Here is a 19,894-nt window from a genome sequence, read left to right on the forward strand (position 1 = left end):
CTTCTTGTACTCTCCTACTGAGATAATATATATGGCTGCAGCCATTTCAAAGATGAAAGTAAGTTGTCAATCTCCTAATTTCATTTTCAGTATGGGGACTGCAATTTTATCTTCAGCCCTATTACTCTTATCTATCATGTGCTTTTCTTTTGTTCTTTGACGGAGTACAACTCTTGAACTTCCTACTTGATAACATCAACTTCTGCTTCCACATCTATCATACGCGTAATTGAGATTTTCCAGACTCTTGAACCAACTTTAAACCCACCACGAGCTCGACCTGGTGCATGGCTGCAGTCTGGAGCTTTACTACGATCTTCAGCATTACTGTTTCTTCTTCTCCTGCATGCTGCCCAGATATCACTGACTCTCCCACAGGCATAACAGTTAGAATAGAAATGGTTGGTGGTTACCGTGGCAACAGTAGCATCTCAATTTATCACTCTGAACTTGGCTGCCCTGGCCTGGACCCTGCTGAAATCTAGTGGACTTCCTCCTCCAGCTCAGGAAAATAACTTCCTTGCTATTTCCATGGTTGTGGCCTCATCGCAGGCTGCCTTCCATGTCAGCTTATTGCCTTTGCTTAAAAATCTGGTCTGGAGTTCATTGTCCTTTAGACCTCCTGCAAATTAAGGTTGATTTCTAAATTTGCGCCATACCCACAGCGATGAGAAAGTTTCTTTCATTCAAGGATGTCATCTGCGACATACTCACTTGGCAACAGCTTCCTTACATGGAATGCAGCTCTCAGTGCAAACCCATTCTTAGTTGTGCCATAATGAGTCCAGAATCTCACTAATTTCAGAATAAGGAAAGATATACTGGCATTGGAGACAGGGTTCGCTAGGCTAATCCAGGTATGGAGGGATTTGCTTACGAGGTGAGGTTGAGTAGGTTGGAGTTTAGAAGAATGAGAGGCGACTTTATTGAAACATACAAGATTCTTAGGGGGCTTGACAGGGTAGATGCTGAGAGGTTGTTTCCCCTTGTAGGAGAGTCTAGGACCAGAGGGTATAATCTCAGAGCAAGGGGTCACCCGTTTAAGACAGATGAGGAGGAATTTCTTCTTTCAGAGGGTAGTGAATCCGTGGAATTCTTTACCACAGAAGGCTGTAGAGGCCGGGTCATTAAGTATATTCAAGGTTGAGATAGACAGATTTTTAATCAGTAAGGGAATCAAGGGTTATGGGGAAAAGGCAGGAAAGTGGAGTTGAGGATTATCAGATCAGCCATGATCTCATTGAATGGCGGAGCAGACTCGATGGGCCGAATGGCCTACTTCTGCTCCTACGTCTTATGGTCCATAGTACTGGGGTCTAGAGGGCAACATTCATTAGACAGCGCCTCAAATGCATCTGGCCCCATCGTGGTGAAGAAAACATTTACTTTATCCTCATCATCTATTTTATTTGCTCTCATTAAAATGTGTAATCTTTGTTTATAATTACACCAGCCCTGTTTGTCAGGGTTAAATTCCCTCATTGTTCCCAAATATGCCTTCAGTGCCATTTTTTAAAATTACTTTCCATGCTGAGTCACTGCATGCCTGAACATGGTGCACACAGAGCAACGTTTCAAGTTGCTTAAACATCCTCAAAAACAACTTTTAAAAGTTCCAAAAGTATGTGTCAATACTCTTCAGTCCTTGATTTCTGAAATGAAATGTAAAAAGGAAATCCATCCTATCCTCCTAACCATCTTCCTGTTGTGTAATGCACTGGGTAAGACGAACACGTACTCAACTGCAGACAGCCATTATTGAACTAACTTTATTTACACCTCCCTAACAGCATGGGCAGCAGAGAGGGCAATATAATAACCTGCTCAGATCTTGTGATGTACTACATGGTAGATACCGCCATTTCCAAGCTACCTCAGTGAACCAGTTATGATGAAGTTTAGACAGGGAATCCCAGAGCCTTGGGCATAGACAGCTGAAGACTAGATGCTAGTCGTGTGGTGAATGTGGTGGGCAATGCACAAGAGACCAACATTGGAACAACGCAGAGGGTCTTTAAGGGTTGGCGGAGGTTACAGAGATGCAGATGGGATGAGACCATGAAGAGATTTGAACATGAAGATGATGATAAAATTGGAAAACTGGTGAATCAAGAGCCGGTGTCACTTACCAGGCACAAAGGCAGTGGGTCGTCATTGAGTTAAATGTGGATCTTTTTTGAATAACAACAAAAAGCTGTTAATTTGCCTCTTGATAACTGACACAAGCATTCTTCAAGTACCTTGATTCAGTGATCAGAAAACTATGATTTTTTTTTGCAGTAATGGATATAAAGCTATTCAATACCAAACAGATAATGAATCATTTTACATGTAAAAGCTGCCTGAAAGGCATTTGAAATGAATAAAAGGCAAGATTTGCAGGATGAAAGCATTCCTTGTATTATAAACCAGTAAAACCCCCAGTAGGTGAAATGATGATCCATCCAAAAAGAGAAGGCTGGGTTATGCTATCAGTACAAAGTACTTCTCCACTTGTTAACAACCACATTATCTTACCTTCCTGGATATAATATATTCTTTAGGCTCAAGTAGACTTATGTTCTAGTCACTGATTCTTTTCTGAAGTCCTCTGTTACAGGTTACAAGAGGAGCCAGGCATTCCCCAGCATGGATTTCAGTGGGACTAGCAATTCAGATCAACTTGGGGACCCAGGTAGACAATAATAGTTTGTCCAGAGTTAAGCAGGGTTGAATTGACCCTGGGTCAATCCAAATTGCCAGCCCCCATGCACATGTGCATTGTGCCCTTGTATCCAACATGACCAATGCATTTTAGGAGGGATAAACAAGAAAACCAAATAAATTCCAGTTACTCCTTAAACCTGAGATAAATAGTGATATTTTTTCTCTCTCTTCTCTCTCCTCTATCCTCTCTTCTCTATCTCTCTCGACCTCTCTCCTCTTTCTTTCAGGAGCATTATGAGTGACTGCTGTATAAATAAAGTTCTTGCCCTATCAGTTTTTCCGCCTCCTCCATGTTCAATGAGCATAAACAATTCAGTTTACATCTGACTGATATTCCCTAACTAAGTGGTTGTTACAGATAATTGCACGCACATGATATTAAAACATTAGGATTTAATGAAAGGAGGGAATAGGGTGTGTGACTCAATTAACTACTCAGCATGTGGTTGCCAGCTATTTTTTGAAAATGGGTGTTCTGGAATGCGAGCATGGCCCACTGGTTCTGTCGTTTTGAAACTGATTACATATTGTGAAACGAGCCCATACACAAATGGTTGCAATTTTAATAAAACCATTCCTTTTTATTGTTCTTTTAGAGCTCCCTGAAGAAAAGAGGTGGCCGTGTCGCTACAAAACCAGAAAAGAAGCCCATGCCACAGGTACACAGGCATTTCTATTTCAGTGGTGGCAGTATCAGTGATTTTATATCATTGGCTTTATATACAAGTTGTTGGGGTTGTATAACCTCATTGTGAAAGTATTTAACTACCCAATAGACAAGAGACATCAACAGTGCTTTGATGGTCCTTGTTTATTTTTATGTATGCGTGCAAGCTCATTATGGTAGCTAGTAAGTTTATCTGTTTTAAATTAAAATGGAAGTAAAACAGGAGAGAAAACTCATCGGGCGAAGATGTAATGTAACAGGAGTGTAATTGGAAAGGCTATCTGAGGCATTTTCTTCAGTGATAGGTTGGTATTTCCTGGTGTTTAGTGTCATTGTCATCCTGGTAAAACAACCGTTTTCAAAATGAAATGCTCAGACATAATTAGGTGTGGCATTTGTGCCTATACATTAGAGGTTTTCACTACAAGTATTACAGTTGTTGCTGCAGCTCAAAACATGTTGATGACCAGTCAGACCGCCTGACAGGAGCTTTTTCTAGACGAGCAAGCTGCTTGTGAAGTCTTCTTTAAAATACAACCAAGTCCCTTTAACAACAGCCCATACTTCAAATCATCTCCTTAGATAACAGCATTGGTGGAAATGTAGGTAATCTGTCCATCCAATAGTGTGAGATGATGGTTGGTGTAGGGAGACCTAGGAAAATGCCAGAGGTCTTTTGGAAAAGAAATCATGCCTTCAAATTTAAAAGAAGAGTCATTTTTCACTTTAGTATATCAGGCATTGATTTGAGATGTTGGGCAGTGTTTGCAGTCTTCTCTTTTGGATTTAGCAGGTTAAAACAAGTCCATGATCCTTGGATTACAGCTTAGTGTGCCTTGCATACATGATTACACAGACTTTTTATCCTTATAAAAATACTGCAGCTAAGGTTTTGCATAATGCTGCTTTTGTGTTTTCATTTATGAGGGTGACACTCTCTCTGCTGTATCTTCCTTCTTTTCCCAATTTTGTTTCTCCTAGATATCTGCCAATGTCGGTTCTAAACCAACCAGTAGAACTTGCAGAATAATGTCTAGGGACTGATTCACCTCCCCCCACCAGTCAACCAGCAAGTACCTGACCTGCACGCACTTGTCCATAACAGGAAACTGCAAAATCAGGATGGCAGTGGTGCCTTTCATGTTACAACATTGTTCAGTGCAGCATGTTGCTGGTCTTATGTGTCACCAAGCTTAATTTGCAATTTAAATAGTGCGAGACAACATGTTCTGAACTAATTTGCTTTTCAAATATGTATATTTATATTAATTTTTTTTGATTGAAAATAGGAGGATAGTGCTGATCTGAAATGCCAGCTCCATTTTGCTAAAGAAGAAGCTGCTGTGATGTGCAAAAAGCTGACCAAGTTAGTGAAGGAGAATGAAAACATGAGAGAGGAACTGGTGAAGTATAGCTCTCTTTACGGTGACCTGGACAATGCAGTGTCTATTGGTGAAATCGGAGAATCTCCTCATGTAAGAGAAGCTGAGCTAAAATTGCATCTAAAGTTGGTAGAGGAGGAAGCCAACATTTTGAGCAGGAGGACAGTGGAATTGGAGGTTGAAAACCGTGGACTAAAAGCTGAAATGGATGATCTAAAAGGTCATGGTGAGAAAGAATCCTCAAGCCAGGATATCCGACTTGGAATTACCAGCACTAGCTATGGCGAGTTTGGGGAGAATGTTGGTGAACTCAGGCGTCACCTTCAATTTGTGGAAGAGGAGGCAGAGCTTCTTAGGCGATCCTTAATTGAGTTAGAGGACCAAAATAAGCACCTCATGAATGAACTAAATAGATACAAATCTGAATCCAATCAGGAGTCAGCATGGTCAGATAGTTGCCCATCATTAAATGAACCTTCCCAGGAAGAGCTCATGGCAGCAAGACTCCAAATCAATGACCTCAATGGGAAAGTCAAGAAGCTGGAATACGAGAATCGTGTGCTCGTTTCAAACCTTCAGCGTTATGACCTGGCATCCTATCACTGCCAAAAATGCTCCCGAGAACTTGATACTGATATTAGTGACTCTGTAGATATCTCTTCGCCCCAGCCCAGGAGAGAAGTACCAGTTGGAGGAGAAACTGATTCAAAGGAAATCCAAGAGAGAACCTCTGGAAGTGGGAGCAGCAGAATTGCTGATAATGATGATGTCACTGCTAAGTTGTTGGGAAGCAAAGACCTTGAGATTCTGTTCAGCATTAAAGATCATGCTGAACTTGTTAGTGAAGTCATTGATCTCTTAATTTCAGACACAAGTGGCTTAATTTCTGATGCCAAGCTTTGTTCAGCCATTGATTTGCCAAATCAGTCTGTCAATGAAATTAATGATGAAGCTGCAAATGCCAATGATACTAAATTAATGAGCTCCTTTAATTCAAGGCTACTTGGCTTAAAGATTGAGTTGGCATCTGTTACTGAGAAAATTGACCACCTTGTTGAAAGTATCAGAGAAGAAAGCAGGAGCATGTCCCCTTTACCCCATCTAACAGAGTCGGCGAGCTTCCTGTCCACTATGACAACAATGTCTCAGGACTTGCCCATAGACTCTGTGGGAAAAGAATTTGCATCGGATTTAAAGGTAAGAGAATCTTTTACCTTGCAGTTTTCCTTCTTACTACCTGTGATAACATCCTGGTTTGTCATGCTACACACTTGAAGTAACAAAATAATAATAAAAAATTTTCTCAAACTAACCCTCAATTTAATTTTTTGTAAAATTAACAACGGTAAAGCTAACAACTCATTGCATTGCAACACCGTATATCAGCATGGAGCTTTTGTACCAATGAAGTGTGCATGGTACAAGAAAATGATGCATGTGTTTGAATGGGAAAAATAGCTAGAGGTTGGTTTAACATCTGTCATAGGGAAATTGTTGCAATCTATTATTAAGGAAGTTATGCAGGGCACTTTGAAAATCTCAATGTAGTCAAGCAGAGTCAGCATAGATTTGAGAGAGGGAAATCCTGTTTGACTAATTTATTGGAGTCCTTTGAGGAAGTAACAAGCAATGTGGATAAAGGGGAGCCTATGGATATGCTGTACTTAGATTTTCAGAAGGCATCTGACAAGGTGCCACATTAAAGGTTACAACGCAAAATAAGAGCTCCTGGTGTAGGGGGCATCACATTAGTATGGATAGAGGATTGGTTAGCTAACAGGAAGCAGAGAGTACAGATAAATAGGTCTTTTTTAGGTTGGCAAGATGTGACGTGTGGCATGCTATCAGGATCAGTGCTGGGGCCTCAAGTATTTGCAATTTATATCAATGACTTAGATGAAGGGACCAAATGTATGGTTGCTAAATTTGTTGATGACACGAGGATAGATAGGAAATGTAAGTTGTGAAAAGGACATAAGGAGCCTGCAAAGGGACATAGAGAGGTTAAGTGAGTGGGCATAAATTTGGCAGATGGAGAGTAATATGGGAAAATGTGGACTTGTCCACTTTGTTAGGAAGACTAGAAAAGCAGCATATTATATAAATAGTGGGAGATTGCAGAATTCTGAGGTACACAGCAAACTGGGTGTCCTGGTAATGAATCAGGAAAAGTTAGTATGCAGATACAGCAAGTGGTTAAGAAAGCAAATGAAGTGGTGTTGTTTATTGCAAGGGGAATGAAATATAAAAGTAGTGATGTTTTGCTACGTTTGTGCAAGGCATTGGTGAGACCACATCTAGAGTACTGTGTACTGTTTTGGTCTCCTTATTTAAGAAAGTATATAAATACGTTAGAAGCATTTCAGAAGATTCACTTGACTGATACCTGGGATGGGGAGGTTATCTTACGAGGAACGTTTGGACAGGCTGGGCCTATATCCCTTGAGTTTAGAAGATTGAGAGGTGAGCTGATTGAAACATGTAAGATCCTGAGAGGATTTGACAGGGTGAATGCTGAAAGGATGTTCCCCCTTGTGGGAGAGACGAGAACCAGGGGACACAGTTTAAAAATAAGGGGCATTCCATTTAAGACGGAGAAGAGAAGAAATTTTGTCTCCGAGGGTCATGAATCTTTGGCACTCTCTTTCCCAGAGAGGGGTGGAGGCAGGAGCAGTGAATATATTTAAGGCAGAGGTAGATTCTTGACTAACAAAGGGGCCAAAGGTTATTGGGGTGGACAAAATGTGGAGTTGAGGCCACAATCAGATCAGCCATGATCTTTTTGAATGGTGAAGCAGGCTCAAAGGGCTGAATGGCCTACTCCTGCTCCCAATTTGTGTGTTTGTATGGAGTGACCAGTAGCTTGAAATCAAATGGATTGATCTCAATGCTCTGAATCCTGGTGCTGTAAAGTTCGCTGTCAGTTTCTGAGTGGTAGAATGTGCTGGGGTCATTTTATATGTTTGTGCACGTGTTGCAGAGCTCCACACAATGCGAGTGCAGATTAGGAATCTGGGTGTGTTGTCCTCCACGCCCAAATTCCTGATGTATGTTCCCACCAGATGAAACTCTATAACAAGGCTGCAGATTTGTAAAATGATCACCTGTTTCTGTACATCAGAGCCTGAATTCCCTCGATGTACATCACATTTATTTCATACTTACGCACGTCCTGTATTTTCTTAAATTGTATCCTGAAGGTTTCCTATCAAGCATGAAAATAAAAAGCGGGAGCACAGACCAGCACATAATACCTGATGTGGGATTAGAATTTGAGTTTCAGTCAGCACTTGTCTTTTTAAGGCCAAAAAGGTCACATTCGACTATTTAAATGTATTTTCCAGAAAATCATGTATGTATTGTGCAAATAAAGTCTATTGTTTTTTTTTCTTTCATGCACTATCATTAGGCTGGAATGAGAATTATCAGGTTCCACCCAGAAAAATCCTAGCACAACAAAAGGAATATTAGCTAACATTAACAGAAAAACAAACAGACTCTAAGCAAAGATTTAATTTTGGGCCCCCCTGCACTGACTCTTTTGCACAGGTCAGTATAGTGGATTGGGATTACCCAGAACATAACTTTTATTCATTATTGACAAACTAGGACGGCAAGGGAAACTCTGCAACTTTTTTAAATGTTCTCCCATCAGAACAAATAAAAAGAAAAAAAAAAATTGCATTTATGTAATGCATTTCACAATCTACAGGCACGCCAAAGCACTTAAACCAATTAAAGTTTTTGTGAAGTGTCATCACTGTTGTAATGTAGGACAATGGTTCACAAGCTTTTTGGCTGAAGGGCCGTGTTTTCAAATAGATTAGTAATCACGGACCCCCAATCTAAAATAGTAGTATTATATAACTACTCGTAATAGGAAGGTGCTGCATGTGTAGAATGTTTTAATAATGATAATTAGCCATAGTCCATGAAGTACCATAGGCATCTCTTTCCATTAGAGAGAGAGACAATTGGTTATATAGCTTGATGGGCACCACTCCACATCAAGCATGGGGCAAGGCAAGAAGGTAGGCCTCCATAAACTACCACAGCTGATATGGGGTTTGAACTCGTGCTGTTGGTGGCATTCTGCATCACATTCTAACCATCTAGGCAACTGAGCTAACTGACCCACACTAAAGAGTTGTAATAATGCTCATAAGAAAACAGTAGGATAATTTTACTGATGAGTAATGAGACAGACCAGACAGATCAGAGATAACATAGAAGTGTCATTTCCACTAACATTCTAGTGCGTGCCAACTGAACTAATGGCATACATACCCAATCAGTTCACAGATTGGACCAATAGCTGTTTGGATATAATCAGTATTAATAGCAATTTCACCACATTTATATGTTTAACAGGCTCAAAGCAGGTTATTATTTTTTTTAAAACTTCCCATGAACAGACTGGTTGCCTTCTCTCCAATTCCATTATCAAGCACTCACGTGGATGTGACACTCTCGGGAATATGTTACAGACTTATGATACCCTGCCAAGGTTCTCGGTGTTATTTAATGATTCAAGGAATTTACTTTATGGCAACATGATGAAAGATTTAAGTAAATTAAGCTGACAGTTTTTTCACAATAACAAGAACCAAACAAATAAGAGAGTAATATAAACAGAAAATGCTGGTAATACTCAGCGGACCAGACATTATGATAGGACTTGCCAACTATATGAGTCCAAACTGAATGCACCCATATCACATCAACAGTTGACCTCCTATCTCCCCTCTCCTTTTTGCTGAAATTAAGTGCAATGCTCACCACTAAAAACCATGGCAGCTGAGGTGTCCATCATTGCAAAGAAGGTTGAGTATTTGTTACCATCAGAAGTGGACATTTTGTCAGCTACTCATGTAGGACTCACATTGAGGACTGTAATTTATACAAAGCAAGTGTCATGTCTTTTTTCCCTTCCTTCCCTTTTCACCCTGGCGTTTTTCTGTCACTCTCGCCCACTAGAAAGATTATTTTGTAGACCCCCCTGAAAAGACCCTATAGACTGCCAGGTGTGCACGGACCCCAGTTCGGAAACCACTGATGTAGGAAATGCCAATTTTAGCACAGCAACTTTCCACAAGCATCAATGTGATAATGGCCAGATAATCTCCTTTTGTTGTGATATTGATTGAGGCATAACTATTGGCCAGTTCACCAAGAATAACTCCCCCCACCCCCCCCCCCCGAAATACTGCCATAGGATCTCTTTTATGTCCACTTGACTGAGTAGAGGGGCCTCAAATCTCAACTCAAAGACAGTCTACTTATACAGAATAACCAGTTAAGACATGCATATGCCATTATACTTATAAGTGCATCCAGCTTAAGTAGGAAAGTAGTGCTGCTGCTTTTGAAGTTAACTAATCAGGGATTTTTTTTTTAAAGGTGCATTTTACTTGATGAACTTTCCTAAAAGTGTTGACACTCAAAACCCAACTTAAACAGAAATGGAGAAAAATATTACCTCTATATACATGTTGTGAACTTATTCTGCCTAAACCTCATACTTTAAGTCTTAATGAGCCTACAGTGTCTCAGCAGGTTTACTCTGAATGTGACAGAGTAAAAAAGTCTAAGGGCTTGAATTTTGCTATCAATGTTGGTAACTCGAGTTGGGAAATTACCCAACTTGCCAGACCTGTCTTGGTAAAAGTGCCCCGACGTGTGATTTTCACTCCGGTGGGGTGGGTAGGGGAGGGCAGATTTGGGCAGGATGGAATCAGGCTTGCCAACCCCAGAAGCAGATCGGAGGTGGAGGCAGGCCTTGATGACAAAGGAGGAAGGATTTCAGCTTGGCCCTTCCTGGATACAGTTACTGCTGTGAGGGAGGAAGCTTTTGTAGTATTGCTGGTTTCAGAAGCTGCCCATCAGCAGTCATGTGAGTAAGAAGTGTAAAAATTGGCTAACTGGTTAGTTACCCTGGAAGAAATGGCCCATAGAGAGAGTTTAATGCTACCTATTGACCTTGTCTATTGAAGGACCACATAGCGGTAACTCAATGCTGGCAAAGCTTCACAGCACCCTGCCATGGAGATGGCTGCATCTTGGCAGCTTCAGCAGGTCCCAACACTCTGCGTTAAGTGAGATTATCATAATGTCTCAGGAGCTGATTTTTAAATGCCACATGCAGAGCCTTTGCCCTTTCATCAACCGTCTGTCAGGGCGTGGGCAACCAAACGTGCCTTGTTCATTACCCTCGCTGTGGCACACTGTCATTGCGGACAAGTGTGACTCTGAGGGCGCAGGGCAGCAGGGGCATTTGCACTGGATACAAACATGCCATGTTGGTATGACGAGAACAACTGCCAGGTTACCCAGCATTCACACTCCCCCCAACCCACCAGAAACATCAGTCTGTGCATAACTAGATAATCAAGTTCCTGCATGTGAACAGAGATCGGTTATGTGTTGCACCAAATGAAGCAAGGAATCTTACTTGCCGGTGCGGTTTCTTCATTGTCATGCTAGCATATCTCAAAGGGGGACAGATGCTGGATGTTCTGCAACCAGGACTTTGAGATTCTGGTCCAAGAGGTAACGCAGGAGGACATTCTTTATCCCACAGTAAAGAGTAATGCACCCAGCATAACGAAGCAAACTTGGCAGGAGATTACATCCACTGTGAGGGAAGACCATAGTTCATGGATCCAGTGCTGTGAGCAGGTCCACAATGCGCTCCAGCAAGGTGAGTTTTTTAAAAATGTATTCTTTCATGGCATGTGGGCATCCCTAATTGCCCTTGAGAAGGTCGTGGTGAGCCACAGAAGCACACACATGTCCCTGTGATGTATGACAGCTGAATGCTGCAACAGCTGGGGCACACTTGGCACATACCACTCCTACAACATGGACAGTCAAGACACTCGTGTAGGTCCAAGAAGTTATGGGGTAACATGTGAATGGCAACTCTGACCTGTGGTATAATGGTCTGGCGTATATAGGGTTAATATGGGACTGAATACAGTAACACACAGTGATGTAGGAGAACACTGAGCTAGGGGTCAGTCTAGTGTTGGACAGAGCTGTGTGCACAAGCAAGCATGGAGACAGCTCCTAGCTTGAACCCTTTACTGTATACATAGTTCTTGCAGTTAATAAATACATACAGTTAACTTACTTAAAACTACAAAGACTTCATTAAGACCTATCTAATAGCAACCAACACCATACAACATGGTGGCAGTGAATGGAAAAACCCTAAACCTTGCAGAGAAAAACTAAAATTCTGCAAGACTAACGAAAAATTTGAAGACGCGTTCTGACTTGAAGAAAAGCTAGGAAGCAGACGCGCAGAGGAAAATCACCAGGGAAAGCTCCAAAGAAAGGCTTGGAAGCTGAAGGCAGAAATTTAAAAATCCTCATTGCAGCAGAATACTCCATAGGACCTCTTGGAAGTCCAGAGTGCAGAGTCAGCAGACCTAGCAGAGGTGAGCTAAAACTTCCAAATTCCAAGATGCAGCAAGTCCTGAGAAACCTTTAAATAGTTTAGTGGTCAGAAATTTTAAAAACACGTTTTTAAAAATCCATCAGAGAAACAAGATTCCCAAGTGAACATGTGGCATCTGAGCTCGCTCCAAAAAGCGGAAGGGGAGGCAAATTAATTAATTTGGAAGAATCACAACTAAAGAATCAGCTTTAAAGGCCAAGTGTCAATGCTTTCATGACCCCAAAGCATAGTGCTGAGATGGAGAGGTTTGCAGGCAGCCGTTGTTTAAATTTTTTTCAAGGCTGAGTGCGAGTGTCATTGCAGAGGAAGCCCACCAAAACAGGCAAGCACGGATAAACCCTTTGTCTTCAAACAAACAGCGGCACCATCTTGAATTTTAGCAATTTCTTAACGCTGAACCTACACTTGAAAATTTTTTAACCATGGATCAGAAAACCATTCTTTCAGATGAACTTGAACTTATCCAAGGCCCAGATCAATCACGTAATTGGGGACTTTGGCAAAAAAGATTCTTTAGATACATGATTGCTTCAGGTCTGGATTAAAAGACAGAAGCTGATCAAGTTCACACACTGCTTTACTCAGTAGGCCTGATAGCTGACGACATTACTGCTAGACAAGGAATCAACAAGTCATCTGCTCAATTTGAAGAAGTACTAAAATTATTTGATATTTATTTTAACCTAAGAAGTAACAAATCCTCAAAAGGACTATATTTAATAATCATGTCCAGCAACCAGGAGAACCTGTCGACTCATTCATTAATGATCTGTACAGGATGGCTGAAGGCTGCGAATTCGGAGACCTAAAATCTGAACTTATCATGGATAGAATAGTTGCAGGAATAGCAGATGACCACTCTCGCTTGCTGCAAGTGAAGGAATATCTAACCTTCGAGAAAGCTATCCAAATTGTTAGGCAATCTGAACACCGTGTGCAGCACAGGCACATTTTAAGAGGACAAAGTAAATGTTGGTACAAAGGAAACCCCACAGTCCAGTTGGGTGACCAGCACAGAAACAGGGACACTCCAGGCCAAGGGAAGCAATACCCCAATCAGCCAGTACAGCGACCATGTGGAGCAAAGCACCCCCACAGGCAAGATCAATGTTCTGCAATTTCAGCCCAATGCTTCCAATGTAACAGAATTGGACACTTCAACAAACTGTGCAAGACCAAAACACCTGAACACACAGGAGACCCAAAAATGATTCATAAGGTTGAGACTGCACACCAAGAGGACACTCAGCCATGCTTCTTGGGTGTGGTCAAGGACCCTAGGTTTTTGAATTTGAATGCAGACATTTTGGCTAACGGCCATCTCACAAATTTTAAATTGAACTCGGGAGCCGGTGTTATGATCCTATTGGACAAAGAACTGTGACTGAGAGACCTCTGGCTTCGAACAACAGACACAGCGCTCTATGGGCCTGGAGGAATCCAACTTCTGGCCATAGGCATGATTCTGGGACCACTAAGGCATGGCGGCAAACAAATCTTCGAGCTGATGTACAGCATCTGTAACCAGTCTTTTTCTCTCTTGAGCAGTGGTGCCTGTGTAGCCCTGAATCTCCACAAAATGACAGAAGAGGTCAAGACCATAAATAAAAACAAAAAGCTAAAAGCTACTGCGGATGCTGGAGATCCAAAACAAAAACAGAATTACCTGGAAAAACTCAGCAGGCCTGGCAGCATCGGTGGAGAAGAAATCAGTTAACGTTTCGAGTCTTCATGACCCTTCAAGACCCTTCAAGGTCAAGACCATCACTGTCATAAATTATACAGAACTGCAAGTTCCCGAGAGCTCAAACAAGAATGAGTATCCTGACTGGGACTTCAGCTCTGAACTGTCTTCTCTCTTTGCAAAACGGGTTTGTCCATTTTCATTATAGGTGCCGGAAAGCCCTCATTGGTCAGACCGGCCAACCACACAAATAGTTACCATGATGCCTCCAGTGGAGGATGGACAAGAGAGCAACCAACAGCCAGAAGAGCCTCAACCTCTGGCACTGATGACCGTTGATGAGGTCAACACTGTGACCACATAGCAAACATTGCAACTCCTGGACAGCATGACAGTGGCACTGACGATGCTGGAACACATGAACCACACGTAGGGGTCAGTCTGGTGTTGAACAAAGCCATGTGTGCAAGCAAGCTTGGAAGCAGCTCCTAGCCTGAACCCTTCACTGTATTTATGTATATAGTTCTTGTAGTTAACAAATGCATACATTTAACCTACTTAAGACTACGAAGACTTCATTAAGACCCACCGCACAGTATCCAACGCCCCACATGATGACCACCGCCACATTGATGAGCTTCGTCGCCGGATGCAGCATAGAATAGGCTGACATCACTTTGTATTTTGCACTCGCAGGAGAAGAGAGTTTTCATCACCAGAGACATGGTCTGGGCTTGGGGTGCGTCAACTCGGCTAAGGCGATTCACTCAGTTGAAGAGGGAGCAATGGAGATTGTGAGGGTGCCCTCTGCGCTCATTGTCAGAAATGGTGAATTGCTCATAGCAGGTGCCAAAGGCAGTGTTAGGTCCATGTTCAATCATGGGGTCAGTAGTGGAGGTGATGCTGTTAGCCCACTTAACAGGTTGGAAAGTTAGTTTGATGGGGAGTGTGATGGGTGGGTTGCATGATGAGGTTCTGTCAAGCTGGTTGAAGGCACTGGACTGGATCCGGTTGTGCTCTCAAAATATCCAGACCTTACTCTACCTCGTTTTGTGGTATCACGGACATCTCATCGGTGACTGCTACTGCCCCACTCCCACCTCCCCTCTCCATCCCCGGCTGCCTAACCTCTTGGGGGTCAGGAGGGGGAGGGGATGGCCAAGGAAGCACCGTCACATCTGGCCAGCCCACATTCCGCTAACACTGATACTCGCACTTTGGAGGGATGTGGCGCACATGTAGAGTTGGTTTCACATGGTGAAGGACACCGCAACAGAGTGCAGGAGGAAGCACCTGAATCAGAGACATCTGTGCACAGTCCCCCTCAGAGTGGGGAAGGCAGTCATGATGTTGCTCCAGCAGTCATTGAGGTAGGGCCTCAGGAGTCACCTTATGTGGCGCAGCACTTGGAGCATGAACAGCAGATGTGTGGACATCTGGCAGAGTTCCCTGAGGCAATGCAAACTCACGCACCTCAAGTGGAGGAGTCCATCATGGTGATGAGCTCAACCATGTCTCAGAGGCTTGATTACATGAATTCCATCCATGAAAAATGACCAATCTCATGGAGAGACATGTGCAGTATCACATCGAGTGCCTACAGGAGCAGCTTGTGACTTCTTGCAAAGGTTTCAAGTTTCACTCAGTAGCCTGGAGTGGGCCATTCAGAGTATGAGTGCTGATCTCCATGGAGTACGCAAGGAGCTGCATGCCCACAACAGGACATTCATACTGGTAGCATAACAATGACTGGAGGGGGACGCCATTGCATCCCAGCAGCCAACACCAGCTAATCTGCCTGAGAGTCAGCCCAGGGCAGTGGAGGTTGGTGAGGTGGGTGAAGGTTCCGAATTGATTTCAGCACCCTCATCTTCCACATTTTCCTTGGCCTCTCTGCCACAGTCCTCATCTGTGATACATGTCTCTGTGACAACAGCTGCCCCTGCAGAGCCCAGAACCTCAGGTAGCTCACCAGTGGGCCCTTCACAACGAGACCTGCCACCACGCTCCTCAATGCCATATAGCTGGAGAGGTGAGCAACCTGCCTCTACATCCTCCAAGGCGACATGGGGAGCACTACATGGAGCACTTCACGAGCTCAGGGCGCTGCATCACCTCGATCACTGGTGGGTTCACAATGGCATCATTTGTTATCACTATGTTAATAGTTATTTTAATGCACATTGTAAATAAACTACTTTTGGCAATGGATGTGGTGGTCTGTCATTGTACAGTCACAGCTATAATTACCAGGTAAACAAGAAGCAGCAGGTTTTTACCAGTGGCAAAGGAGACTGCAGCCAGTAATCCATCCCTTAATGATGGTGAGAGTGTGAAGGGTACGACCATGCATGTCCAGCAGTGGAAGGCTGAGTCTTTATCCAGACATTCAGAAAATATAGCAGGGTGCAGATGTAGAGGGCTGTTCCAGCCTTTGCTGCCATCATAGCTGCATTTGAGGCAGTTACAATGCCCAACTCGCTGAAAAGGTGCCATTCATAATGGTGTAGTTCCATGAGTGCTGTGCGAAAGGCAAGGAAATGCATTTGAGTGTTCCATGGTGAGGACACAGTGGCTGCTCCACAGGTCAGGATATTATGTGTCTTTGATTGAAGCTTGTACTGTCGGAACTCCCTTGCAATTGAAGTCTTTGTCCTTCTAGTGGCAGAGGCCATGGGTTGACAAGGAGCCTTGGTGAGTTGCAGCACTGCATGTTGTAGATGTCGCACAGTGATGTCACTGTGCGTCGGTAGCGGGTGGAGATTCTGGAAGGAAGCGGGTGGTGCAGCAAGCACACTGTGGCTTATTCCTGCATGGTATCCAGTTGTTGCATATCTGTTGGCCCATGAACTCGTATATGCAGGCCTTGAGTCTCAACTCGCACTGCATAGGTATACTCTTGACATGGTGGACATGCTTTGGCTAGGCACAAGGTGAAATGGTCTCCAGTTATTTGCCAGCATTGAGCAGAAAATTGCAGGCCCAGCTTTGAAAGGACATTCCAAGATTAATCTGAGCACAATGGTGAACCCAAGGGTGGTGATCTTGCTGGATTTGGCCCTGCTGATGACATTGAATGTCAAGAGTTGCTGTTGGCATTCTCTCTTGTTGGGATTGGGCATCTCCTGGAAGAAGTAGGGCACCAATGTCAATGGGCACTTAAGTGGCAGGGCCACAATTGCTCGCCAAGGACTTGTTGTTGGATTTGCAGTGAGATCCTTAATTCTGCTTAAGTAAATTGCTCTGCATGAAGAAGTCCCTAGTATCCTGTACAGATCTGGCCATGGATACCCGGGCCTGCCCCTCAGGATGTCTCCCATTGTCACCTTCCTCCTGGGCTGATCAGTGACAAATGGAATTTAATCCAGATAAGTGTGAGGTGATGCACTTGGGCAGGACAAACAAGGCACGGGAATATATGATGAATGGTAGGACCCTGGGAAGTACCGAGGATCAGAGGGATCTTGTTGTGCAAGTGCACCGGTCCCTTAAGGTAGAAACGGTGGTTAAGAAGGCATATGGGATACTTGCCTTTATTAGCCGAGGCATAGAATATAAGAGCAGGGAGGTTATGCTGGAACTGTATAAAACACTGGTTAGGCCACAGCTAGAGTATTGCGTGCAGTTCTGGAATCTGCAATATAGGAAGGATGTGTTTGCACTAGAGAGAGTGCAGAGGAGATTTACCAGGATGTTGCCTGGGCTGGAGAGTTTTAGTTATGAGGAGAGATTGGATAGACTGGGGTTATTTTCCCTGGAGCAGAGGAGATTGAGGGGGTACATTATTGAGGTGTATGAAATTATGAGGGGCATAGATAGAGTAGACAGGAAGGAACTTTTCCTGTTGGTGGTGGGATCAGTAACCAGGGGTCATAGATTTAAGGCAAGGGGCAGGAGGTTTAGAGGGGGTGTGAGGAATAATTTTTTCACCCAGAGGGTGGTGGGAATCTGGAACTCACTGCCTGAAAGGGTGGTAGAGTCTGAAACCCTCATAACATTTACTAAGTATTTGAATGTGCACTTGTGATGCCATGGCATACAAGGCTATGGGTCTGGTGCTGGAAAATGGGATTAGGATAATTAGGTACTTGTTTGACCGGCGCAGACTCGATAGGCCGAAGGGCCTTTTTCTGTGCTGCAGACCTCTATGACTCTTGAGTATTATCCCCATCAGAATCAATGGGCTCCTCCTCCTCCAATAATGTAGCTCTTTCACCATCCCCTGGCCCCCTCGATGCGAATGCCCCTCTGTTGCACCATATTATGGAGCATGTAGCAAACAACCATTATCCTCTAAACCCTTGCAAGCAGGTATTGGAGTGCTCCTCTCAAGTGGCCAAGACATATGAACCACATCTTCAACAAACCAATAGCCTACTCAATGACAATCCTTGCCTGTAAGTGGCTGTTGTTATACTGTTATTGGGACCCTGTCTCCAGTCACCTCAGGGAGTAAGCAACCGCCTTCTTAATGGGTACCCTTTGTCCCCACAGAAGCCAACCACGGACCTGGGTCTGGGCTGGAAAATTTGTAACAGGCATGAATGCTTCAAAATAAAAAAGTCATGGCAGCTGCTTGGCAAACATGCTCATAAGTGCAACAAGACCTTATTGTGGTTGCACATAACCTGCATGCTGATGGAGTGAAACAATTGTTTGTCACAAATGCATCAGCTGCTGCATTGGTGACCTTATTGCAATGTGGGTACAGTCTACCACTCCTTGAATTCAAGGGAAGCCGGCTATGAAGGCAAAGTCTGTTAGCCTCTGTGTCTGTGATGCCAAATCTCTGGGCAAGTTGATGTGTTTCCCCATCTAAGCAAAATGTGCATCCGTGATGGTGGTGATGCACCGGTGGGCAGGTGATTGAGAGATGCCATCGAGGTCAGGAAGAAACTAGCTGCATTGAAATTCAGGGCCATGGTGCACTGTGCAACACTGAGGCAGAGCTCAGGGATTAGTTGGTCATGGCTTAAGATCTTCCTCCACCATGACACAGGTGTGTCTAACCATTTCTCTTGACATTTGGAGCCTTCGCCTGCACTGCCATTGCTCATGTCAAGATAATTTCTTTGGAGACAGTACACCCTTCACTTAGGGTAATGTCTGCTGCTCCTCTCTGCTGCACTCTGTGGTGCCTCTACCAATTCTTGGCTGGGTACCCTGGCTCTGACCACACATTGCTGCTGCCCTTCCTCTATTGTCCACGTGAGAGAAGGTACCACGCCCATTTTTTTAACTTCCTTCGCTACACACTCTTCACCCGTTAAGCTGAGCTGTTTGTCTTGTGTGCTCCTTAACTGCCCAAGGCAAGAAATACTCTTGAGGGGACGCACACGTATGCCCTTCCACTCTCGCAACCCGTACCTCCGCCTTTTAGGAGGCATTCAGAAGCGTTTATGACTTCATCACAAATTTGTGTCTCCCGCACTGCAGGTTAAGGCACTTTTAGCAGTTAAAATTGCATCTGTTTAAGCTCTCCACTAATTTTAAATGGACCACCAGATTTGTGCGAATCAGACGCCACCATCTTTCCCCCAAAGCACAAATGGTTTCAGCCGGAAATGAGGGTGGGACTTCCACATCCGGGTACCACCGGCCACTTTTAAAGGTCCGCCAAGTCTCCCAACTCTGCAAAAATATCTGGTCCCAGTTTAAATCCACAGTCTATGTGAGTTGACTGAATTTAGCTAGCACTATGGCGAGGCACTACAATTGGTTAAGGATGGAAAAGTCACCTACAGTTTGTGCTCTTAATCACTATCGGGTGGCCTGTGCTGAAAAGCTGTTGTGGGAATTGGGTGAGGACAGCATCAGATGGGACTATGGTTACTCACATGTTTCAAATAGCCTCATTAAACATTGACTGTTGAGACCACACATGATAATAGCCATTTAGGCAAGGTAGTTGATAGTGAATGTAATTGTAACACAGCAATAAGTCAATAGCTTCAAGAGCGTGTAGCAGAACATTCGTAAAGATAAAGGATATT

The 19,894-nt window shown here is 43.6% G+C and overlaps 1 protein-coding gene across 4 annotated transcripts in view; it reads left to right on the forward strand.

Annotated features, from left to right (window-relative positions):
- mtcl2 (microtubule crosslinking factor 2) overlaps window positions 1-19,894 on the forward strand; it is a 118,119-nt gene that overhangs the window by 34,880 nt on the left and 63,345 nt on the right. For all 4 annotated transcript variants that reach the window (XM_078555124.1, XM_078555126.1, XM_078555123.1 and 1 more), the window contains exons 4-5: window positions 3,303-3,365; window positions 4,663-5,952. In XM_078555124.1, coding sequence (XP_078411250.1) covers window positions 3,303-3,365; window positions 4,663-5,952 — 1,353 coding nt within the window. The remainder of the gene's footprint in view (window positions 1-3,302; window positions 3,366-4,662; window positions 5,953-19,894) is intronic.

Source organism: Cetorhinus maximus, chromosome 13 (genome assembly GCF_964194155.1).
Source record: "Cetorhinus maximus chromosome 13, sCetMax3.hap1.1, whole genome shotgun sequence".
Classification (NCBI taxonomy): domain Eukaryota; kingdom Metazoa; phylum Chordata; class Chondrichthyes; order Lamniformes; family Cetorhinidae; genus Cetorhinus; species Cetorhinus maximus.